The sequence below is a fragment of the Lutra lutra genome, chromosome 15 (assembly GCF_902655055.1).
Source record: "Lutra lutra chromosome 15, mLutLut1.2, whole genome shotgun sequence".
NCBI classification, from domain to species: Eukaryota; Metazoa; Chordata; class Mammalia; order Carnivora; family Mustelidae; genus Lutra; species Lutra lutra.
Window position 1 is genome coordinate 63,114,267 of NC_062292.1, and position 25,782 is coordinate 63,140,048.

Genomic DNA, 25,782 nt, shown 5'->3' on the forward strand with positions numbered 1-25,782 from the left:
GAGACCAAGTAAGAAACACATTTTTTTCTTTGGGGAAGAGGGTGGTTCATCTGAATTTCTTTTACGAAGACCAAGTCTGTATTCTGGCTGTTCAGAGTTCTTGTTACTTTTTGTATGCTTGTGTGGTCTTGAGCCAGATGACATGTGGATTTAGAAGAGATTTCTATGTGTCAAACAAGACCACTTCATAGCAACAACAATAAAGCATCTGCAATTAATTCTGGACTGGCTTCTCCAGAACTAATGTGACAACCCAGAATCCCAATCTCTAGTATGTTTGGATGTGCCAGAGACCAAGATGCTTTTCCTCCAATAGACAGTCAAGCAATACGTGAGAGGCCTGTGTATGTAACCCTCTGTCGGATATCCCCCTACAAACAGGCATGCCCACCATGCACACCACACACTTCTCTGGCTCTGTCTCAGGGCCCCGTCAGGTGTCCGGAAAGACTTTAAGATAACCAAGCCCAGAACTGGTGCTGTTGACACAGAAAGAAGGATCCATCAGTAGCATATTTCTTTAATCATTGTTATTTACAATTTATCATCTGACAGACTTACAGAGAATAAATAAAGAAAAGAAAATATACAATGGGTATCTTGTTTCTTTTTCTAATACAGAGAACTTTTACATATTCTATTTTGGGATGACTATGATAGTTTCAAGCAGAGATCAATCGGTTTGCTCTACCCCTTGATAAGACACATTGTCCTCCAAAGCCTACAAAACAAGGCCCGGAGATTCCTTCCTCACAGGAAGAGTGAGTCATGCTGGTTCAGAAACTCAGTCCTCAGAAAAAGATAGCAGACAACAGGGTAGAAGAACAGGATATCATGAGTAGTAAAGGACATAAAATGAATAGGCTGGGTTACAAACTCTTGGGTGTGTTTGCAGGAATCCTACCCAATTCCAACCATTTCTAAGCCTCTTTTCAAGAAAACAGGTGATTGCCTCATCGCATTGTGCTTTCCCTTGAGTCTCTTTGCAAATTCTTCCCTCATATGCTTTTGGGAATGTGGGTTAGACAGGCTAGCTTGGGACTCTGATCCTTCCCCTTTAGGGGTTCTTGACAGGTGTCTGCTGGAGAAACCAGAAAGCTTGTTTCAAAATGGGCTGCCTTTGGGGCCAGAGTCCCTCCCTGCTGTTGATGGGGTGCCTTGAGCGAACTGCCTTGCCGCTGTCTAACTACTCCAAAGAATGATATAGATCTCCATAGATCTATTTCATCCTCAGAAAATACACGAATGGAGAATGTACTGCACCAGGTACGAGCCTGGGCACTTCTCTCTCTTTCTTCATTGGAAAATAAACTCTCTGCATTATAGCAAAGCAGTTCTCCCTAAATTCATCCCAGTTATGCTGGGTGACAAGTTTCAGTTTCTTTTATTCATTCCCAAAACAACACTCGGTGAATATCTGTTGAGTGCTCACTACGTGCTTGGAACTTGACAGGACATGAGGAAAGCGGTGTGAACCCAGTAACCGTCCCGTGACCCACAAATAGAGCAGGTGAAAGATACCATCACAAAACTCACAGCTGTTTCAAGTCCCTACCCTCAGGTTATTTCTGTGCTTACATTTAATTTGGTCCAATATAGCTGTTATTCCACTTAAGAACTGATATTCAGGCAAATGAAATGTTTCTACCATTCTGACCTTTGTGTTTCATCACACACTAAAGGACTCTATGCCATCGTACTCTATTCCTTCCACAAGCCGGCCCTGATGCCATTAACTAAGTGCCACCCAGCTCTTGACCAAAATACTGGTTTTAACCCTAAGTCCTCTGCCTGACACCATTACAAACCCTACTCACTTATAGGAACCACAGGAACCATCCAGAATGCCCCACACCTAATTCTCTTGTCAGCAAGACCCATGCAGATCTCACTGCCCCTGTGTTTCCAAATCCTTCTAAGTTGTTCCTGGATTGTTCCAGATGCTAAATAGCCAAACTAGTCTGAAAATGTGGAAGCAGTCTAGGCAGGATATTGCTCGTTGATAAAGGAACAGATTAATTTGTTATTCTCTTTAGAATTTTGTAGAATCGTATCCAGATAGTATTCTTCCTGCTGCATCCAAGCAAGGCCAGGTTACAAATCAGAAAGGGATGAAGTGTCCAGAAACTAAATAAATACATGTTAAAAAAAAAAAAAAAACACAGTGAAATCTGCATAAGGTCTGTAGTCTAGTTAATAGTATTACAAATGTGAACCTTCTGGGTTTGAAAATAGACAATGGTTATGGAAGATGTTATCAATGGGGAAAGCCTGGTGTTAGGGTAAAACTACTCTATTTTCCCAGCTTCTTGTGAGTCTTAAAAGTATTTCAAAATAACAAATTAAAAAAAAGAAGATATGGCAAGTAAATAATTACCCACCACTTGTCTGCCACCAAGCAATACAGCTAATTGTGCCAGAGAACTCAAAATGCCAGCAATCCAATCACCGTTAACCATTCTGGTCTCTTTCCATCTTGATTCAGCATTCCAAGACATTTACCAAGTGGAAAAGACATTCATCTGTTTCTATAAAAATGCTAAATTTCAATTCAGAAGGATTTCCCAGCATAGATCAGGATCTGCAACTTCCAGAAATATTTAGAGACCTACCATATGCTCTGCCAGAAGTCAGAGGTCTTACTGAAGAGAACAAGATGGCAGGTATATAAATTCAAGCTCGGATCAAAGATTAATAGCCATATGTTGGAGTAATCTAACCCCTAACTTTAAGTTTCTTCATTTTTTTTTCAGTTTTGGGCAAAACAGATGCTGTTCTGTTTTAGAATATTTCCTTGGAACATCTTCCTCTCTCCCTCTTGCAGACACACCCCTTCTTCTGTTCCCCATTACTCAAAACACATGGCTTAGCCCCACATCATGGCTTTCTTGTGGGGAGTCTGGATGGGACTAGAAAAACACATGGTTCCAACGTGGCACATACCTCTTTGCACAGATATCAAACAAGACTAAGTCTTGCCTAACTTCAGCCTGGGGGCCCCTCAGAACCAAGAAGACCCTTCCCTGATGGATGCTTACGTGTTTCTGTTAGGACTTGCCCTTCCTGAAGACTCTGAAAAGCTCCCTTCCTTTTCATACGTGGCACCTGCCTTTTCATTTCTTAATAAATACTTCCATAATCTCTATCATCCAGAATTCCTTTCTCTATTGTAGTTATCCTTTATCTTCAAGACACTTGCTTTTCTGCCCTCCCTCAGACCTCTCTTCAGAGATGCGCTCTCCTGCTTCAGCACAGACTCCCACCTGTGCCACCTGTTCCTTCCTCCCTGCCCTGCCCTGCCCTGCCCTGTGTCCTGTACCCTCCCTTACCTCTTTTTGTGTTGCCTCCTCTCTGGTCCCCCCCACCCGCCTCCCCCACTCAGCCACATGCACTTTCACTGCTTCATTTTTGACTCTACTTCCGTACAATGCTCATTGTTACACTGTCTCTTGCACTTGCAAGTGACCTTTCCACAGCATGAAAACCACATTCTCTACCCAGTGCCCCTTCCCACTCCAGATCTCGCCTAATCACATCTGTGTCCAGACGGCACATCAAGATGTGGACCTAGTGGTCAGCCCATTCACCGCAAAAGTATAAATTTAAATCCGCCATTCCACAAACACAATCTGGACATAAACTATTTCACATGTGTCATGAAGAGGACAACTCATTACACACTAGCAGGGCCCTGTGGTTGGCTGTCCCTTTTCCTGTGACCCTTTCTAAAACTTCCCAGCTACATCTTCTCGTTGAGGATGGAGCTACTTCTAAATTCAATGTACTAATCCTTCACTGTGTCCTCTGTTGGGTCTCTTGGGTCTGTGCAGCGAGGCTCTGTGGGTCTGACCAGGCTAGACGCTAGACCTGTGTCTATGACAGAGGAAGCTCAAAGCTGGAAAATGTGCGTCCTCCTCCCAGGAGAGGGTCACTGTATGGGACAATGCTTGCTTGCCAGCCACTTGAAACAGATCACTCTGTGACTCAAGGCCAGGAAAATCCAGACACACTAAGTTGATTTTCAATTATGATTTTTTTTTTATGGGATGATGGAATGCAGTGTGAGTTGAGGCAGAAAGGGAAAAAGAAAGAAGCGGAGAGATGAGGCAAAGATGGGGAAATGATGTTGTCTTCTCTTGTCACACAAGACATCGTGGGCACCGTGTGCATGGAGCTCTCCCAGAAGCAGGATGGAGAAAAGGCTGCCAGTACTGATTTCAAGGCCCTTTGATTCTACTGCAGTGAGGTGATTAAGTTTATGTGTCTCTGGGACAGGGGCAGGGGTTGCCCGGATGAAACACTACTTCTGTATGGGTCTGTGTGTGTGTTCCCAGATGATGTTAGCATTTGAATGGGTGCATTGAATGAAACACATTGCCCTCTCCCGCACGTGCGTGCGTGCGTGTGTGCGTGTGTGTGTGTGTGTGTGTTGGGGGGCCTCATCAAATCCTCTGAGAGCAGGGGAAATAGATGAAAAAAGATGGAGGAAGGGGGAATTCATGCTCTCTGCCTGACCGCTGAGCTAGAACATCTCCTGCCCTCTGTTTCTCAAAACCTTTCCCCGGTCTCCAGCTTGCAGGAGGCAGATGGTGAGACCCTGAAGCCCCATAACCATGTGGGCCAGTCCCTTATAATAAATTCTATACATCTAGGTATAGATATCCTATTGGTTCTGTTTATCTAGAGAGCTCTCTAATACATGAAGTTGTCCTGGTCCTGAGGGCAGAACATAGGGGATAAGGACATGTCTGGCCCCACACATATGAACTGAGATTGGGTCTGTGGAAACACCTGGTGACACTTTAGAGCACTGTACCAGTGGCAGCCATGACCGTTACTGTTATAGTAAGTTCCCTGCATGACTCCTTCTGCTGACCACGATTTTCAGAGCAAGAGAGGACCAGATAAGGGAATCCGTATCAACTGTCCATCCAGTTATCCAACCACCCCTGCACACTTTAGGATGGGAGAGGCTTTAAGACCCTCTAATCCAATGTCCTCATTTTACAGAGAGGGAAATGGATGTCCAGAAAGGTGAAGTGACTTGTCCAAGGTATGTCCAAGGTGACACACTTGGCCTGGGGCAGAGTAGGACCAATTTCCAAACTAACGCTCTCCTGACTCCCAAACCTACAATCTCCACAGAATTAGTCCTGGGAGAGGCTGGAGCCCAGAGTCAAAGGACAGTGATGGGGGCAGGTATATTCCAGGGTCACAAGACCATCTGGGGATTTGGGAAGTTCACTTCTGCGGTAGCCTGGAGCGCTGCTGAAGGCTGACCTAGGGAGAACAGTCAAGTCCCTGAGCGACTGTGCACAAGGGGGACCAGGTGAGGGCTCCAGCAGCAAACCCAAGGAAGGATGACTCAAGACTATTTCTTCTGAGCTGGGGAAGTTTATTCTGTAAGTTTTTCTGATTTCTCTCAGCAGGAGCGGAGAGGCCTCCTTTCTTGCTTCCCATTAAATCTGAGCCGTTGTGGAGCACAGAGCTCCCAGGCTGTTCTGAGGGGACTCATTTGACAATGTATCAGTCTCCATGAGTTCTGAACCCAGACCTTCCCGACTTCTCTTCTGCTGCCCACACCATCCTCGAGTGTGTACGAAGCAGGAACAGGGAATGACTTCTCTATTGTGCTCACCCCGTGTCTCTCTGAAATCAAGGACTCTTAGGGAGAAAAAGACATTAAATACCATCTCATATGACCTTGTGTTTGAAAGCCTACATCTGAAGCTCTTCAGGGACAAAGGACTCTCCCCTCCCCATCCCCCACCCTCTGGAGGTGGCCCACCGCCCTGTGTGTTCTGTGGACTAGGCTTTCTCGAATAAGGAGTGGAAGTCCATCTGCTTGTAACTTTCCCTCCTCAGCCCTCTTTGGTTAACATTCTGCAAACACGCAGATCTACTCCCTATAATACATGGCCTTCAGAGAGGGGTCCTCTAGGGGATATATCTGCCAAAAGAGCTGGAAGACTTACAGAAGATGAACCTAAGGGCCCGTGATCCAGACATCAAAACACCAAGCTTTATGGATTCAAAACCAGGGTCTCAGCAAAACACACACCTGGAAACATCTGAACAAGAAGAGGACCTTCTGCAGAAATCACAGGTGAATAGCACACCTATTGCCTGTCCCCCACAGACCTCTTTCCCCATGTCCATTCTCTGTTCAAGAATCCTTCCGGGGACGAGGTACTTTTTTGGCAAGTGACAATTCCCCTTCACACAGCCTTGTGACAGACATTCTCTCTTATGCACATCCTCTGTATTGTCTACGCAAATAGACCACAGAGACCTTACCCCTGACCCCTGCACACGAGTGAACAAAACACCCACTCCGAGAAGCAGGGGTTTTTCAAGCAAGTATCATCTGCTTTGACAGGAGAGGGAAACACAGAGGGTAGTTCACGTCCAGAGGGCCAAATTAGGAAACCAAGAAATCCATGACCAGTTGCTGAATACCAACCATTCCATCCGATTCTCCACACTTACTGAGTGTTTTCCCTAAGCCTCATCATGTTTCCTAAGACATTAGTATTCTTCAAGTTTTTCATTCTGAAAATACGTTTTAAAAGGTGACATGGGAAAAACATTGTAGCATCTGCACATTTATAAACATAGCATATTTAACCTTTATAAATTATCTAAATTGTCTAGCCTGCTATCCAACACTTTGGTATATTAAGTAAGATTTCTTTACTAGATTTTATCTGCCCTAGGCTTTTTTTTTCTTTTTTTAGTTTTTTAATGTAAAAAAAAAAAAGAGTAAATATAGGTCAGGGGTAGAGAGTGAGGGAGTGGAGTGAAGGGAGCCCAGGGACAGAGAGAGAGAAGCCAACAAGCCTCCATCTCCCGAGCCCATTCAATGTCCAGATGGAGTGGCTTAGGCGTGGGTGAGTGAGTGGTAGGTCTTGTGAGAAGGACCTGGGCCATCGGAATGGGTCCAGGCAGTGACAGCATCATTCATCCCCTTGCTGAAGGAGCAGAAGGTGGATTTCCTGGAACGATGGACGGTGCTTGGTGTCTCTCCTCCAGCAGCTGAGCATCAGCTTGTACACAGAGTCCGGGCACATGGCAGGCTGCGGGAGATAAGTCTTGGAAAACAAAAGTCCACAAAAATCCAGAGTGTTAAGAAGGGCAAAAAGGAAGTGTAGCTGCATTGTGGTTTTATCTGCCTCCCCCGATGCTTAAGCTTGATAACTGAAACGCATGTGGTGTCTGTCTTTCCCACTCCCAGCTGGGTCCCTGTCCCCTTCCCTTGTGCCTCATTGTCTGGACCAGGATCTCCTGATGGACCACTCTGAGGTCCCGACCATCATGCAAAAGATGAACCTGAAGCAAAATGAGGACTCAGGCTGGAAAGCATGTGGTTAGACCACGAAACCCTCTGCTTATGACCCACGCATGTTGAGGTTGATCTTGGTCAAGCCAGTCATGGTGGGGCGGGGATGGCAAGTGTGTTGGTTGTCTCAGCTCTTCCCCTGGAATAGGACCCTCGCCAGACACAGACACTGCAGTGTATCCAGGTCCTGGGATGTATCTGTGTCGCTCCTACTGTCATGTTCTCTGTGACCCCTCCCCCAGACTGGACCGTGGAGAGGAGTCTGCTGACCACAGAGCCTGCCTCGCAGCTGATAGGGTTGAGAAATGACTGCCCCTGTCAAACGTTCAAAATGTGAATCCTGGGACGCCTGGGTGGCTCAGTTGGTTGAGCAGCTGCCTTCGGCTCAGGTCATGATCCCAGCGTCCTGGGATCGAGTCCCACATCGGGCTCCTTGCTCGGCGGGGAGCCTGCTTCTCCCTCTGCCTCTGCCTGCCATTCTGTCTGCCTGTGCTGGCTCTCTCTCACTCTCTCTCTGACAAATAAATTAAAAAAAAAATCTTTAAAAAAACAACAAAATGTGAATCCTGAAATGTTAGTAATAAAACTTAAAGTAATTAAATGTTGTAAAAGGTAATCGAGTATAAATTTGATAAATTATGTTTAGTAATTAATGTATTCAGTTTAATAAAATTTTATTGACAATTTAAACTTACACCTATAGGTGAGAAGTTTACTCAGCATATAATGGTAATACTTGATTTTGACCGAGGCTTCAATCAAATACTTAACTTTGCTATTCGACCATTTGGTGGTTGGTGAAAATATATTTGGTTCACTACTAGTATTTAGTGAAGATAAAACGGTGGGCCCTTTTAAGCTGAGTATTCAAAACTAAATAAGAAACATAAAATACTGGAGATTGTTAGAAATTAAAACAAAACTAGGTCAACCTGGGGTCATGACAGATTTGTCCAGGATAAAAAACATCTTATCCCTCAGTCTACTCACTTATCTCTGCACACAGGAGTAAATTTGCCCTTTGTCATGGTAAGAAAGCAATTATTTTTATATCTAACAAGGATAATTTGGATCCCCTCTTCCCAAAATCTCTAGAGTGTCAAGATAAAATGAAATTCCAGGACCTCTCCCTCTTATTTTCAACCTGCATATTGTCTTACCGCTTGTCATTCCCTTATCTGTTGCTTGCTTTGATGTATTTAAGCCTTCAGAGAATCGAAATTTTATTTTGCGCAAGAGCCTTCTCCCCATCCCTGGCTGTTGGATTGAGCTGCCGTGCTCGAGGGTGCTGTGGCTAGGCCACTCTGGGGAGATTCAGTGCTCCAACTGCATCAGCTAGCCTTACGTCCTGCATCTCACAGGGATCTTACAAACTGAGCCAGCCAAAGAAATCTTAGAGTACCCTGACTGGGAAATGGGATCCTTGTCAGAATGGGAATCTAGCTTTTCCCAAGTTCTGAGAAGCCACAGTCCAGGCACCTGATGGTCTCTGGGCATATACATCTAGAAACGTGGCTAAATATTTAGTCCAAACTGAATTGTTAACCCCTGCCAGTAAATCCCTTATTCACTTTTAAACTTATATTTTTGTCCTTATATATTTTAATCAGGAGGGCAAACCACACAGTCTAGATCAAGAAACAGAGCAAACATGAGAAAGAGAATCTTATTTCCTGCTATCTTGGAGCTGGGAAAGAACCTGGCGTAACTAACCCCTTGTGTTGTCCAATGATCATGGGTTGCCATGTGGATAAGGCAGAGTGTATGGCTGGTGGGGCAGGGGCAGGGGTAACTCTCAGTCTTTCGCATCATCTGGATAATTAGTGATCAAAGGCTGCCACCCAGGTGACTTACCTTCCAGCTTAGGCTAACCTGCTAAGTCAGGGCTTTCTTCCTCTCACCTTCCGGAGCACCCAAACCCACACCTGGCCAACCCCAGCAGTTCTCACCTGCCTCCCTTGGTCCCGGAAGAACTCTCCAGTATTCTCGATGACCTGCTCATCTGACAGCTGGGAATAGGGCTGCTCCTGGCAAAAGGTGAATGTCTCCCACAGAGTCACCCCAAAGGCCCACACGTCGCTCGCTGTCGTGAATTTTCCCTGTTTACGCAAGGAAAAGAGGAGGGCACAGGAGTGGTCTGTACGTGACAAGAGCAGGTAAGATCCATAGGACCTGGGTACCCCGTCCACTACCTGGGGCACAGAACACTGAAACTGCCATGATGTATATGGAGAATCTAAAACGACAAAGTCAAGTTGTTTTGACATCAAGCTACGGAGGCCGCTCTCTTGCCCTTCTGATCTCTTAGGTCTGCTTCTCCTGCAGATGAGACCCCAGAGGTGCAGCCGTAAGCTATCTGACTCTCCCACTGAGTGTCAGAAGCTCAAACTTCAATGCCCGTGGGAAAATGACCATGGGAAAATGCCTGTGGGAATGGCAATAGATGAATGGGAAATCGATCATTTTTATGTTAGAGACAGAGGAACCTAGTTTAAGGGCTGGGAGAGGTCTCTTGAAGAATCCAGGGCTCTGGCTCCCCAGATCAGTAAAAGTCACCTCTTGAAGGGGAGACCCACACGTGACAGCAATGGGAGTCAGGTGCTATCAGCACGTGTAAAATCGTGCATATTTCCTATTCCATAAATACAATGCTCAAGTCCATGATGTTACTTATCCTTAGTTTTTCAGATCAGGAAAGTGAGACAAGGGAGGTTTACTAAAATCTCGAGAGTAAGGCCATGAGTAATGGAAAAACTAAGATTTGGAACAGGATCCTGTGTCTCTCACGTTGATCTGCTTTTCCAACACTATAGAATACCTTTAAAGGGAGCAATGCCCACTGATCACATTAGAGATGGGTGAAGTACTGATTCACATACATAGATGATAAAGATCCTTGTGAGGACTCATGTAAACTGGAATATATCACAGCATCAGGCGTAATAGTGGGAAACCGGAAAGCGCTTACTTACCAAATTACAAAGACGTTATTAAATTACTGGACAGAGCTACCCAATGGTATATGATGCGGCCATTAAAATCATGTTTTTGAAGAAATTTAATGACATAGGAAATGCTAACGATATAGAATTATATGTGCACAGTGCTGTCCTGGTTCTGTAATGTAATTGTTGGTACCCAGCAGTCCCCGTTATCTGCAGTTCCTCTTTCCATGATTTCGGTGACCCACATTCAACAGCGACCCAGAAGCAGAGCAGCGTCCTTCTGATGTACCATCAGAAGGTCAGCAGTAGCCTCAACCCCCATCACAACATCTGTACAATGTACCCACTTCATCTCGTCATGTGGGCATTTTGTCATCTTACAGTGTCACAAGAGGAAGGGTGAGTACACGACAATATTTTGGAGAGAGAAACCATATTTATGTAACTTTTGACATTATATTGTTATAATTGTTCTATTTTATTACTAGCTACTGTTTTTAATCCCTTGCTGTGCCTGATTTCTATATTAAAACATTAAAATATATATATTACACCTTTATCATAGATACGTATATATGGGAAAAAAATCTTCAGTTTCAGGTGTCCACTGGGGGTCCTGGAACATATCCCCCACAAATAAGGGGGAGACTACTGTATATACACACGTAAACACACACATATACACACATACATGTATGTACATATGTACACATACATAGACATATATACACGCACACAGAAATGTATGTATAGAAAACAACCCACAAAGGAAATATGCCAAAATATTAATAATTGTTATCTTAGTGAGAGAAAGGGGATAACTATATATATTTTTTCACTTTGAATTTAATTAATGAATCCCTTAAGAATATGAACAAGAAACACACAGATTAACTATAAATGAACAAAGCTAGATTGCTCTTGGGCTTTTCTCTGCTATGTTAAATGACAAATGACAAAATTACAGGTACACACCATTGTAGGAAGTAAATGTTTAAAGTCTAATAATTCCACAAATCAGCTAAGTGGTATAAAATCAACAATAAAATGTCTCAAATATGCAAGGTCAGAAAAAATACCTCCAAGAGAGACATCTGGAAAAAAATCATTCACTCTTGGTCCAGAATACCAAGAGTTGAACAATAATTATAAAGGAAAGAATGATGAACTTAAAATAAAAAATAAATAGTAATACTCATTAAAATAAATACATAGACATCAGTCTAAATAATTCATTAGAAATATAGTTATGAAGTTAATAGAGAAGAAAAATATTTTTTGTGGATAACATTTCTTTAAGTGATAATATTTTTAATAAATTAATGAAGACCAATCGGTATGTCAAAAAGGTAGAGAGAGAAAAAAATGATACTAAATCCCTTATGATGATAGGTACATTTTTAATCTTTTCCCCAAATTTTCTATAGTAAGCATGTTACATTTTATCAGCAGAAATAGGCAAGTGTTAAGAAATAGTAATTAAAAAAGGAAATAGTAATTAATTCACCGAAGTAAATCATCTCAAGTCAGAAAATATCAACGTCTATTGTTTGCTTCCTACTGTCTCACATTTGTCTCTATGTGCCAAGTGCACCTGCCTACATGTCAGTTGCTGAGGTAGTGCTTAAAAACGTGAGGAACTCTAAGACACCTGGGTGGCTCAGTCGGTTAGGTGTCTGCCTTCGGCTGAGGTCATGATCTCAGGGTGCTGCGATCAAGCCTGTGTCGGGCTCCCCGCTCAGCAGGGAGTCTGCATCTCCCTCTCCTTCTTCCCCTCCCTCCCCCCCACTCATGTTCTCTAGTTCTGCTCTCTCTCTCTCAAATGAATTAATAAAATCTTAAAAAAAAAAAAAGTGACGAACTCACCAGCAAGATACTCTCCCAAGACATCCAGCGGATGGGGAGCACTGCCCGGCCCTGGATTCGGTAGTAATCACCGCTGTACAGATTTCTGCTCATTCCAAAGTCAGCTATCTTGATGGTATAGTTCTTACCCACTAAGCAGTTTCGTGTGGCCAGATCTCGGTGGACAAAATTAAGGGAGGAAAGGTACTTCATGCCGGAGGCAATCTGTGTAGCCATAAACTTTAGGTTGGCATAACTGGGGAATAAAAAAGAGGAAAGTGGCCTATGCGAAGAGAAAGCCATGAGAGGCATACATTCTACAGCTGGTACCAATGAACTGGAGTTTTGACCTCAACATCCCTTTTCTGTTCTCAGTGAATCTTTGTGCTTTCCCCCAGAGGGCAGTGGTGCCATTATTCCCCACCAGGCCAAAATACTGACAAACTTGAATGTTTGAGGCTCCCTGTCTTCAAAGCCCAGTTTAGTGCCACAAACACAGGGTAGAGCTAGGAGACTTGGCATATTTACCTGACAGTGGGTGCGTTGCTGGAGGCAGAACTGGGGGGCTCGTGGCGGGAAAGAAACTGATTGAGATCTCCATTCTCCATGTACTCAGTGATCATGCACAGAGGGTCGTCGGTGATGCAGACGGCTAAGAGGCGGATAATGTTTGGGTCCTTGAGCCGGGACATGATCTTTATCTCCTTAAGAAAATCATTCCTTTGGAGGACACAGACATAGGTAAACTCAGAGGTTGCCAGGTTTAGAGAAAAGAGGGGGAAGAAGACACAGCAAAGCCTAGTCCTACCCATTATCCCGAGGCTTGTTTCCCTTTGGATAACCTTTGAGAGGACAGAGAAGTTGGTACCTAGAAACTATCTCATTCTACATACCCCAGAATAGGATGCACCCTTATTCAACTGCAATCTTTTTGAGAACATGAACCATGACCTGCTCACATATGCATCCCTAGAATCCAACAAAAGGCCCACCGTATAGAAAGTGATTACCATTTGCTGAATCAAATATATGCTGCTAAAAACAAGTCTGCAAAATGAAACCTTTCCCTGGATATCCTATCTTAAGTGCACTGGGGTATTTACCTTTTTAAAAGCCACGGACTCTCTCTACGAATAGAGCAAAGAAATCTTTTATAAAGTGAATAATCATCCTCTAGTTTATCTGGTGCATCTTTTTTTTTTTTTAAGATTATTTATTTATTTATTTATTTGATAGAGATCACAAGTAGGCAGAGGCAGGCAGAGAGAAGGTAGGAAGCAGGCTTCCTGCTGAGCAGAGAGCTTGATGCAGGGCTTGATCCCAGCACCCTGGGATCAGGACCTGAGCCAAAGGCAGAGGCTTTAGTCCACTGAGCCACCCAGGGGCCCCTTATCTGGTGCATCTTTATTTTTCTCATACTGACTATTGATAGTACAGGACATACCAGCAGTCCATCACAACACACTCTGAGCAGTCTGGTCAAAGCTGAGCTTTTCAAAACTCATGGTGGCAATGTGGAGTCATTTCAAAAACAGTACAAAAAACCAAAACAAAACAAAACAGTACTCACTTGGCCAAGACTGGAGCCGTTTGAGTACCTAGTGACCACTCCCTTGAGTCGAAAAAATGGGCTCTCCCCTTCCCAGGAACAATATTTGTAAGTAAGACCACTAGCCCACATTCTTAAAACTATCAGAGCAGATCAGTTAGTAATCTTCTGTGAGTTTTCTAGCAACCCTGAACTGGGAGTCATACTGTATCAATATAAAACCCTTGAAATCAATGCATTCCTGATGTGACATTCCCCCTCTTTCATTCCCCCTACTACTCAAAATCAGGGATTTCCACAGTTTGGGGAGCCCAGAGTTTAGGTCATCCTTCACAGCTAAATTGTAGTAAGCATAGGTGAAGGGACACCAAACCTCACCAACCAAAACAATGGGCAAAGGCTTTGTTATATCCTATGTTCTTTCTTCTTGCCACTCTCTCCAATTGTGTGCCAAGGTTAATATTAAGAATATTCCTCCTCTCTAAAGGACTCAGAGGATGTCATTTTTCATGCATACTAATGTCTTTAAGATTGAGGTTCTCACAGTTAAAATTCCAGTTCTGTTCTCTCAACTTTCTTTCTTCTTCATTCCACATCCTGTCCACTGCAAGACAGTGGAAACTCTACCACCATTCTTGGAATTTCCAATAATTTGGGGAAGAGGAATAATAAGCTTTCTCTCACTCTGAATATCAGTGAGACAAATCAAGTCAACACAAATGGGGAAATACATACGTTACCCAGATGTGCAAACTTCTCTGAGAGAGAGACAACCAGTTTTCAACCAGCATGCCTCTCTGGGTGAGGATTAACTCACCATTACTGTAATGGAAAAGTTGTACTGTCAGACAACGGAGTGTGGCTGGAAACTGCAATTTATGTAGTAAAGGATCCAAGAGACCATTAGCCAGTTTGGGGCACTGCTAAAGGACTGTAGGATCCTTTTGCTTTGAGGTCCATGGATACTTTGCCAAGTAGAGGTAGCTTCTCATTTTGGGGGTTGCTGGACATTGAAGAAAAGGAGCATAAGAGCAAAAGAGAAAAAAAAAAGGAATAAGAAAGTAAATAGAGATGCAAATAAAGGAGAACAGAGGAGACTTAGCAAGAAAGTTGTGTGTGAACAAGGAAGTCGTCCAGGAGGCGGTAATGACATTCAGGAGTACGTCTGTGCGTCATGGTCAAAGGAGCACATATTCGGGCTGTTGTGTGTGTTGGGAAGTACAGCTCTGTACAAAGGGAATTTGGAAGTCAATATGTAGCTAATTCAATGGAAAGCGGACATCTGCATTTGCCAGAGATAGAGAAGACAGATGAGAACTGCAGGCCCATCAGAAAACGAGAGCACAAGAGCGAAAGGTGAGGCAGCTCACAGACCTTCCCATCTCCAAAGAAAAAAGTTGCTCACAATTTCCAGGACTGTTTCTGATCCTGAAGGTGAAATACATAAAGGAAAATTCAAAATGCAGACCACAGACCTGGCATTCTTGTTGGCATCTGCTCGGAGCATTTTCACGGCCACTAGGACAGGCTGGTTGGCACTGACATCTAGGGCAAAATCTTTGTCTTTGAATTTTTCCATCCCCTCCACTTCACAGAGATGAACCTAGACAAAAGTCATCTAGTCTCAGCATCATCGTTTCTCCTGAAGATGGCTCAGTACCCTCGCTGGGCATTTTCGGGAGGTAAACTAACTCTTCAACTCAAGCAAAATCATCAAAGACTGTTAAGATACATATAACATACCTTTCCTTCAAATAGCCGAGACAAACAGGGGTAAAACCCATCTAATATGACACGTTACTACTTTATAAAAGATATATACATTGATTGGAACGTTAAATATGTGAACGAATCTACAACATAGCATTTTATTCCAGAAGGGTCCACTATAAAATGTTGCTCAGCATAAATGCTCCCATTTTGATTCAAGGAAGTTTAGTTACTGGTTCATACGAAGCAGATGGCAATTTCTTCTCTAAGGTAGTCCCTTAGTGTGGCGTTAGGACTATAAGTAACCCCTACATATGAGTAACAGAATAATGAGCATGTGTTTTCAACCCCAGGGACAGAATGACATCACGAAAAGATGCCATGAACCCTTCCACCAATACCAAACCCATGCAAGGGCAAAGCGTGCCACCCACACTGAAAACCGAGAATACGTTCTATTTCATCTGGAGTTCAGATGGCACCGTTGAAGGGCTCCTGTTGCCACTTAAATCATGGATTTGGATTCTCAGAAGGTTCACGTGACTGACGTAAGAGTGCAAAGTCACTATGACATGCATGGCTTGGAGGGTGACCGGGAAGAGTGCTCCTCCTTATCTCAATTGGCAATTCATCCCCTCGTGGCTGAGTCTGGGACTCAAGTCAGGGGCGAGGTTGTTTTTGACCACTTTACATGTAACTCCCATGGAAAGGAGGAAAACAAAGTGGCTATCAAGTAGCAGGATGTTCTTGGACAGTTTATCAAAGATGATCACATCTTACTCGTCCCCACCCTCTCTGTAACCTATTGTAAAAAAAAAAAAAATTGAAAATACTGAGTGTTTTTCACGATATCTGAAGTCTAGTGACTTGCTGGCTTTAAAAACTCCTATACAGAAGTCAGAAGACCCAGGAACCTTTCTGAGTTCTTTCGTAAGAGCGAGGTGGACCCAGTCCCAGCCTTCTAGAGGACAAGGCAAGGACAGATGAGGGAAGGAGACATTCTGGTACAAATCCACTTTGAAAGGGTTACTTTTCTGCTCTCCTGGCCATTTTTATTCAACTATCTTCGGAATACCAAGAACTGGAGACCCCACGAGGAGATTCAACTCACCTCCCCGAACTGGCCTTCTCCCAGCTTCTCCTTGAATGTCAGGAGTTTCCTGGGGAACTCTTCCACCGCCACATCTTTCCCTGAAAGCAGGTCCATGGTGACAGCAGGCACTGAGTAAGTGTTGCCTCCGGTCACCCCCTGCAGGTTCACGATGTCAGCCTCTGCGTAGTGGGGCGCCCCCTCCGGCCCGCTGGGCTGGGCAGGCTTCACAAAGCCACTGCAGCCTGGGAAGACACCCGCAGTGAGTCCAACTCCAAGGGGCATCTTTGGAGATCCTTCCAGGAAGAAAATCTGAGACGAAGGCTAGGACATGCCCCGAAGACAGCCTACGCTACTCCACGCCATTCTCACTCAGAGAAGGGTTCCCCTAGAGACTCTTTCTTGTGGCCTTCAGAATGTGGAACATCATTTTCTCTCTTCTTCTCAAACTGTGTGATCATTAACAACCTCCTTGACTAATTTGAGGGGATTGTGGTGAAACTAGAGGACAGTTTGTGTTACATAAGGGCAGGAGTATTAAAGTTGGAAGACTTCATCACATGTTTCTTTAAGACACTATCATTGGTTTAACAACTTACTTTAGGGATTAGACAACTTTCTGATGATCTAGTTTAAAGCACAACCTTCCTTAAAAAAATTAAAATATGAGGGGGGAGATGTTTTAAGACTTTAGAAAACAGGTAAATTACTTTAGTCCAGCCTAAAATAAATTAGTTTATTCTTGCTATCTCTGTTGCAAATTAGTTTATTCTTGCTATCCTGCTATCTTCCTGCAATGCCCTGAGTTCAATGTGCTCCTTCAGTGTTTGCTATCCACTGAGCCATGAATACATGTGAGCTTCCTCACTTCCTTTGAAAAGACCCCTTGAAAAGCTTATGTGCTCCCAGTCAGTCCTGTCTGCTCCTCCATCTGGCTCTCCCCTGAACACAAGTTCTTCTACTGACTTGCATCACTCGTCAGTTGCTGACCTTCTGGAAAAGCTGCTCTGAGCTTCAGTGATGACCCCAGAATCCCTTCTGATGTCATTCTGCGGCACATTAAAAAAAAAAAAAGAAAACCACTGGATGTGAATCAGTTGGCCCTGTTTTACCAAAGCAGTACTTTTCCTGAAGAAAAGCAAGAAATATTTTCTGTCGTAAGAGATCTTGTATTAGTCAAATAAATTTCCACCAAAGAGAAATAAACAAAAATTAGATAAACTCTTGAGGGCCAGAAAATTGGGAATTCCAGGATGTCTTTAGCTTCATTGGTTTATTTTCTCCAGGTGAAATGCTAGTCCTGAATCTACCGCTAATGAGTTTGGTATTGGGTGAGTGGCCTATCTGGGCCTCCTCAGCTTCTTCCTATGGACAATGAGGATACCAGACTAGCTGGACTGCTTAGGTTCTTCTGGCATTAACAATTTAGTGACACCCTTTATTTATTTTCTTTCTCTTCTGACCTAAGAGTCCCTTTAAACACCGACTATGTGATTAAACACCTCAGAGGCACTCAGATTGGGGTAGGAGCAATGGCAGATCAATCTAGAAAGAGAGTGTGGACTTCTCAGGGAAACGTGGACTTCTCTGGACAAAAATCAGATTTGGTTGAGTAGGAGTCAAGTGTCACACCTTCATAATGCCTGTCAAGACATCTCCCTCATTCTCTGCCATGGTGTCATCCTCACCTGACTCTTCCTCCCCTGGAGCAAACTCTGGGAGTTTTCGTATCAACCTCGATGGCTCCTGGTAGTCAGGGCGAAGGGGAAAGATGCGATCATAAGTGGAATTGGACTCCTGCTCACTTGGCGACGAGGAGCGGTTGTTGTTGAACATGCTGGACTCACTGGGCAGGGAGAGGCTGACTGTCATTTCATCATCCAGCATCCTCCGGGAAGCCTGAACAAGAAGGATGGGGAAGGCATATTGGCACAAAGGGGATGGGGCTTCCTCCTCTTCTGAGACCCAGGTCTTCCACTCGGGTGGAATGCCTCTCTATTACTCTTCAACTCGGCAAGCATCGTAAGTGACAGGGGTGTAGTCTGGCTCCCCAAATGCCTGGGTCATAGAAACTTAGAATAATCCTTCACTGATTGCTTCAAGGCAGAAATTGACCCCACTAACTTCCATATTCTCAATATTCATTAACTTTTATCGAAGCAATATAAGCATTATTTACCTGACACTATGAGAACCTATCAGTTATCCATGAAAGATCTTCTCAATCTTGCAGAGTTTTCGACGTTCTATTAAATAATAGGTTTTTGCAGACTTATCCCTTAATTGGTTTGATCTTGTGTAGACACATTAAAATGCTCATTCATTCAACAAATTCACTGTTACATGACGGATCAATAGTCTGGCACTGCAGGTTAGGGTAATATGCCCTCAATCCAGCATTTTTACTAAGCAAAAATAAAGTGGCTATAAAAATGGGCAAGGAAATCCCTGGAGATAATGAGGTGAATTATACCTAATAAAGGAAGAAAAAGAATAAAATAACAAATTGTTTTGGCATCCTATCCAATGTGACGTACCTGTTCCTTCCAAAGGAAAATGCCAGAATCTGAATACATCTGACTATTTGGATTGGAACATGTAAAATATACCACTCCAACAAACACACTTTGAATGCTCAATGGAGAGACCTAGATATCTACTTTGTTCCCTGGACTGAAAAGTCCTTTGTTGCAGTAACACCCCCAATACTGAGCATGGAACCCAGCGCATTGTAGGTACTCAATAAATATGGGTTAACTCTCGCAAAGGAAAAATGTTAAGGACACTACCAAAATGATCCTACAAATATTGATTACTCTAAAGCTATTTTGAGTAATGTTTCTTGAAATATATACATACGCTTAAGGGTTTTACACACACACACACACACACACACACACACATCTGTCCCCGGAAAAAAAAACTCGTGCCATTCCAGAGCATCTGGAGTTTTATTACTAGGATATGCAGGGTAGAAAGAATTTCTTGAAGGACCAAGTTAAGTATTTCAAGGCAAAATTGCTGCCCTCCCTTTTACTTGAAGGGTCTCCAATCCAACACTCCTCTTCCAGCCCATGGAAATATTCCAATCAGACTCTGAAGAAAGACCCAGAGAAGTATGGCAAATTCTGGCTCCAATGAAGAGAAAAATAGTTCATAGAATAAATAACACAGATTCCCTCTTCCCAATTAAAATGGAGTCATAACAAGATACTCAGTAAGACACACATCAGCTTCAAGCCATCCCATGAACCTTCAGTCCACCAGCTTCTACTACCACCAGCACTCTTCGTTGTCCCTCACCCTGAATTTAGATACCCAGTGTGCTCCAGCATTCTAGAAGAAAGGTTTTGAACAGCCTCACAGTTCAGAGTTTCTAAAACCTCTCAGTCCCACATCGATTTGAACTCATTGATCAGCGCAGATCTCTATGGTCAACTCTAGAAACACTCAACCATCAGCAGACCCCAAGAGCATCAGATACTTAGCAGAAGTGCCCAGAGAATTGCTATCTAGCTTAAGAAGCCAAGAAAAGTCATACATATTCTATCTTTGGTGGAATAGATATATATTGGAAGGAATAAAAGTTTACAAATTTCAAGACTGACAATTGGAATGAGCATAGAAAATAGGATATCAGTTGTATGACCTTGTGCAAATGACATTTTCTCAACAGAAAAAGCATTAAATACAACCACTGGGCCCAGCTCACCACTATTCAATGAGGTCCAAGTAAAATAATTCATGTGAAAAAAGGCCTTGCAGATTGTCAAATGTTAGACAAATGTGTAAATATTATTCAGATAAGTTAGACTGGACAAAGCAAATCTGAGGGGCCCAGAAAGATACATAATCATAACTCCAAATACATAAAGAAGTAGAAATAGGACTACGAAAAAGTTGGCTTGGATATTAATGAGGTTGAATGTTTTTCTGTGCGTGCACGCACACGCGCGTGCACACACACACACACACACACACACGCATGCAAACAGTAACAGAAGAGAAGGAACAGCATTATCAGATACGTACGAGTTGTTCATCTGTTAATTTTTTCAAAAAATACAGATGCATGCACTCCCTTCCAAACCCAGTGGTCAAAACCTTCAAGCGAGATGTTTGAGGATTAGGAATAGTTTTCTGAGTTTTCTAGTGAGCTTCCAAAATCCCCATTCCAAACATGAGAATATGGACTTAGCTTATTCTTTTCTGACTCCCTTTAGCATCAAGCTTCACCACTCCCATGCTTCTTGGTTGCCTCAGTTAACACTCTTTTAAGTATTTACAAGGTCTTATATTTGCCTTTTTCTCCTTAGGTAACAGTAGCTTAGGCAAGGGTGGAGCAGCTTCCTATACCATGACTGTTCTGCACTTCCTCACCTTCTCCAGCATTTTCTGCCAGAACTGCCTCCAGAGGATGATGACAATGATGGCCAGGAGGATGAAGATGATGGCGACCAAGCAGCCAATCAGGATCCGTGTGTTGCTGTCATCGACTTTAAGCATTGGATCTGTGACCAGGAAGAGAAAGATGGAGAACACCATCATCTCTTGGGGCAAAGAAAGCATGACAGACTGGACTAGAGGCAGAAAGGTAGAACATTTTCCTTCCAAGATAATTCCACAAGATGCCACCTTAATACTTCTGCTTAGTTTCGGTCTTGCTACTCTTGTAGGACTTTGCTCCTCCATTGCACATGCCTCCTTCTCCTCATGTATCAGACTGGATAATGGAGAGGTTTTCCATTCATCCCCAAATTTTGTTCCTTTATTACCACAGCCTAGGTCTACTGGCTTACAATCACACCTCATGAAAAATAGGTGAGGAGTCTCCTTTGGAGACACTTAATCTTGTGTGTTTCCCAGATTGCTGACTCATATGGCCAGTGACCATCTGAAGTACAGGATACACTTCTGCATATATCTCCAATGAGCGAGAATACCATTTCATTTAATGGGCTTCCATCCATTCATTGAGATCCCCACTATGGGTCTTACCTAGAAATGTCCCTTTCCTTGTTTCCATTCTAAGCTACCTAAATTCCATGAAACAATTGGAACAACTCCAGACTCTGCTTTAGCTGAAGAATCACATGAGCCAGCAGTGAGGAGAGTGAGTTTGGAGCCTACCTTTCCAGAACTACCCTTTATCCAAAGCCACCTGGTATAAAGCCTCCCACATAGTCGGGCCCTTGCAAAATCCCCACCCTTTTTCATCCTGAAGGTCCCTTCAACTTTAACTTCTATAACTAGATATCACACATACCATACGTTGTGGGTGCCACAGGTGAGGTGGGCAGGGCTCCTGAGTTGTTGTACATTGCAGCATCTGTTACAAAACAAGCATGAGTCAGATCTGGGGAGAAGACAACTAAGTATTGTTTTTTCTGGTCATAGCTTGTGACCCAGAACACTGTGAAATCAATCTAGTGGGTTGCCATCAGCCTTTCTTAAAAATGAACTCATAGAATATTCTAAATACAAAAAAAAAAATCACTATTCATCTAGACAGTAAGGGCAATTCTTCTTTTGTAAAGTGTTTGTTTAAATGATACAAGGTGTCATGGTAGAAAGAAAGTTTAAGAAATGGTGTCTCAATGGACTGTGACCACACATTAGTATAAAACATACACAGGAAGTCAGACGTGTAAAATGGAAAGAACATGTGGGGTATGCAGGCATGGGATAGACATAGTGCTAACAGGTTCTTTCCTTCAAGGAAATTAAGTTGTTTTCACTATGCTCATTGACCCAGCCCTTTAATTTATAAACCAAGACTTCACCCTTATAGGTAGATTATTGATACTGGAGTGTCCTTTACTGTGATGTTCTAAAACTAGACCTCCCAAAATGTATTTGCTATATTGACATTGGCAACTCATTTTACCCTTTGATTTGTGTAACCAAGGAGGTCAAGAATTAGAATATGCATTTCCCTTTAAGAGGCATGTTCTCCATAAGTCCTAGTTTTTCTTCTTCTTAGAACTAAATTATGCAGATTGGGAGGTAGCTTACATCTACATGTAATTTTCTGTGTTGGGTCCTCAGGCTCCAGTGGAAATGAACATTATCATGGCATCAGATTTAAAACTCAAGAGATCCAAGGAGTCAAAAACTGTAGTCCACAGTGGCAATTGGATATAACGAGTTAAGTATACTAATTATTCTGCCAAGGGAATAGGATCCCTGAGGCTGGATGAGAATCTGTGGTCTTCTAGTTAAGACAATGTAATAACATTGATTTTGAACATCTAAATCTCTGATCTTAATAAATACTCCATATAAAATAATCAATCCATTTATTCTTAAATTAAATCTTTATAACAGAAGACACTGAGGCACCAAAAATGTTTTTCTAAACAGATGTTCTATTTCCTTGTCAGGACATCTTATGAGCAAACCATATTGAAATTTTCTTCTTTTAGAAATTAAATCAGGGACGCCTGGGTGGCTCAGTCAGTTAAGCATATGACTCTTGGTTTCAGCTCAGGTCATAACCTCAGGGTCAGGGATCAAGCCCCATGTTGGGCTCCACACTGAGCATGAAGTCTGCTTGTTCCCTACCCTCTGCTCATCTTCCTCTCTCTCTCATAAATAAATAAATACATAAATAAAAATTTAAAAAATAAAAATTAAATCGGAAACATGGGGTCTTCTGCTTTATCTTTATACTAGTCTCTTTTGCCTTTTTTTTCACCTATACTTTTGCCCAGGTCCAGTGCAAGGCTCACTCTTTTGATTGTTAAAAAGCCACTCTCCACTGACCTCTTTCTTGGTCACTTATTATTGGTATCACTTTGAGCATCTTTCTAAAAATCATTGTGTGGGTTTTGCACCCCATCTATACTGCAGTGGTATAGACAATGCCCTAAATGCCTTTTAACTTTTCAGCACTCAGTATAATCCTTACTGCCCAATTTGTGGTCTCTAAGCACCATTCTCCACTAAAAGGAACCCTGACTTCTTAAGGAAATGGTTGGCTTCATATGTGGAACACAAACGTTCAAAAAGAACTTGGGTAATTTTGTTCTTCCAGAAAATAAAATATTCATCAAAGGCTTACGGGATCAGATCCAAAGAACACAGAGCCAGCTTAAAGGTGTGTGTTCTGACCAAATGTAAGACAGTGTGAACACCAGAAAGAATTAATAATTGCAACTGATTAAACATACGGAATTTATTTTTTAAAAAAAGCAATGAGTCCATAATGATGCTAAAAAGCAAAACAGGTATGAAAAACAAACACACCAAAAGCCTCACTAGACATTACTGAAGGTTGCTAGGGCATCAACTCTGAAAATTGATGAAGAGAAAAAATTTAATCATGTATCCTGCCCTTCTGATGTGAACTGTATCTCAGAGTAAGCAAGTGCATGAGGAACAGTTCTACTAGTCAGAAGAAATTCAGAAGATAAATGCAGAAGGAATGCAAGAACTAGAAAATCACTATTTAGCAAGCCCTAATAAAATAAATAACTCAAGCAGTTGTCACCAGTTTGTGGTGATAACCTGAGCCCAGAAATCAATCTTAGCATCACAAAAGGTGAGAGGATATAACACTACATCCTCACAATGAGGTTCAATAGCATTATCTATGATGATGTTCAAAGGATACAGCTAAATTAAATATGTTAAAAAATTTTTTTAAAAGGACACAGCATTATCTATGAAAATTCTTTACAAAAATAAGTATTGAACTTGAATCAAGTTAGCATGTAGATATAACTGCCCAGCTACAAGAGCGACAAAAGATACAAGCTCGGGCGCCTGGGTGGCTCAGTGGGTTAAGCCGCTGCCTTCGGCTTGGGTCATGATCTCGGGGTCCTGGGATCGAGTCCCACATCGGGCTCTCTGCTCAGCAAGAGGCCTGCTTCCCTCTCTCTCTCTCTGCCTGCCTCTCCGTCTACTTGTGATCTCTCTCTGTCAAATAAATAAATAAAATCTTAAAAAAAAAAAAAAAGATACAAGCTCTAGAAAATGACATCACAAAAAGCAATCAGCCAAACCAGAACAGATTGGTTTTTTTAAAAAGACTATTTTATATTAAAAGAGACATTTAGGAATATAATAAAGGAAATCCCCCAAGAGGGCCTTATTCGGATCTGAATTTGATCAAGCCAACTCTCTGGATATTAGATAATCAGGGATACTTGAACATGGACAGCCTATTAGATAATATTAAGGAATTAATTATTAATAAATGTTGTTAGATTTTATATTGCTTTATGCTTGCAAGGCATGATGCTTATGAAGAAGATGTTATTTTCTTAGATGTAGTCTCAAATTTTTAGTAATAAACTCAAATAATGTCTCAAATTTGCTTAAAATACTATAGTGAAAATGGAGAAATAATGAAAGACAGTCACAACATCAGTGGTTGGAAGGCTGAGAGTGGTTGGTAAGGCTCATTGTTCTCTACTTTTGTGTATATTTGGAAATTTTCATTTAAATATTTTAATAGTGTGCTTCCCCTTAACTGGCTTAATTTATACAGTTTTAACTCATTGTGCTTTCATGTTTTCATCCTTTAATTTACATGCCTTTTAAATAAATATGTGAGAGCCCAGTAAATATTCTAGTCATGTAGATTTCTCTATCTACCAGTGAGAAGCCACTGTGCAATCCTCTTCCTCACACACCCACCCACTGAGCAGCTCCAGGGTACACCTGCCTACTTCACCATGCTACCCCACTCCCACCTCCGCAGGAGGCCCCCAGCTCCCAACCTGATTGGAAGGTGATCTCACTGAACATCATCCAGGTATCAGCAAAATGGTATTGGCACTTGATGGCGCTGGCCATGCGGTGGTGGAGGGGCACCGTGACGAACCGAGCACTGGGGTTGACGTCGTCCAGGACAAGGGGGAAGGACACAGCGTTCGGTTCCCACTCGTTGGCCTCTGAGCGGAAGTAACACTGCACCTCCTTAAAAATCTTCACACCTTTGGCAAACATGTTGTTGCAGTGGACCTGGCAGAGAAGGAGGCATGTGAGGGACAGGCTGACACCAACAAGTGGTGCAGGGACACAGGACAACCTAACCTGGTAAAATCCTCCATCTGCCCATTTCTTTGAGCTCCGCTCTTGGTGACTAGCTCTGCAGTCTCTCGGACTTGCCCTTCCACCCTCTTCACAGCAGCTGTGAGACATTGGTCTGGCACCCTAAAATGGTGTGGCTTCCCCAGTCACCTCTCTGCAACTGTGTGCTCCTAGCCACCTCATTTCCTATCACCTCACCTGTTAAGTGAGGGTCAGACCAGCATCTTCTCAGGGGCCTTCCTTGCCCTTAACACTCCCAAGTCTC

General features: G+C 42.8%; 1 protein-coding gene across 3 annotated transcripts in view; it reads right to left on the minus strand.

Annotated features, from left to right (window-relative positions):
- Positions 1-504: 504 nt before the first annotated feature.
- DDR2 (discoidin domain receptor tyrosine kinase 2) overlaps positions 505-25,782 on the minus strand; it is a 148,480-nt gene continuing 123,202 nt past the window's right edge. For all 3 annotated transcript variants that reach the window (XM_047704534.1, XM_047704535.1, XM_047704533.1), the window contains 10 exons: positions 25,205-25,448; positions 21,745-21,807; positions 20,859-20,989; positions 18,167-18,377; positions 16,500-16,723; positions 15,154-15,281; positions 12,658-12,849; positions 12,151-12,385; positions 9,289-9,438; positions 505-7,091 (listed from right to left, as the gene is read on the minus strand). In XM_047704534.1, coding sequence (XP_047560490.1) covers positions 6,957-7,091; positions 9,289-9,438; positions 12,151-12,385; positions 12,658-12,849; positions 15,154-15,281; positions 16,500-16,723; positions 18,167-18,377; positions 20,859-20,989; positions 21,745-21,807; positions 25,205-25,448 — 1,713 coding nt within the window. In that variant the 3' untranslated portion in view covers positions 505-6,956. The remainder of the gene's footprint in view (positions 7,092-9,288; positions 9,439-12,150; positions 12,386-12,657; positions 12,850-15,153; positions 15,282-16,499; positions 16,724-18,166; positions 18,378-20,858; positions 20,990-21,744; positions 21,808-25,204; positions 25,449-25,782) is intronic.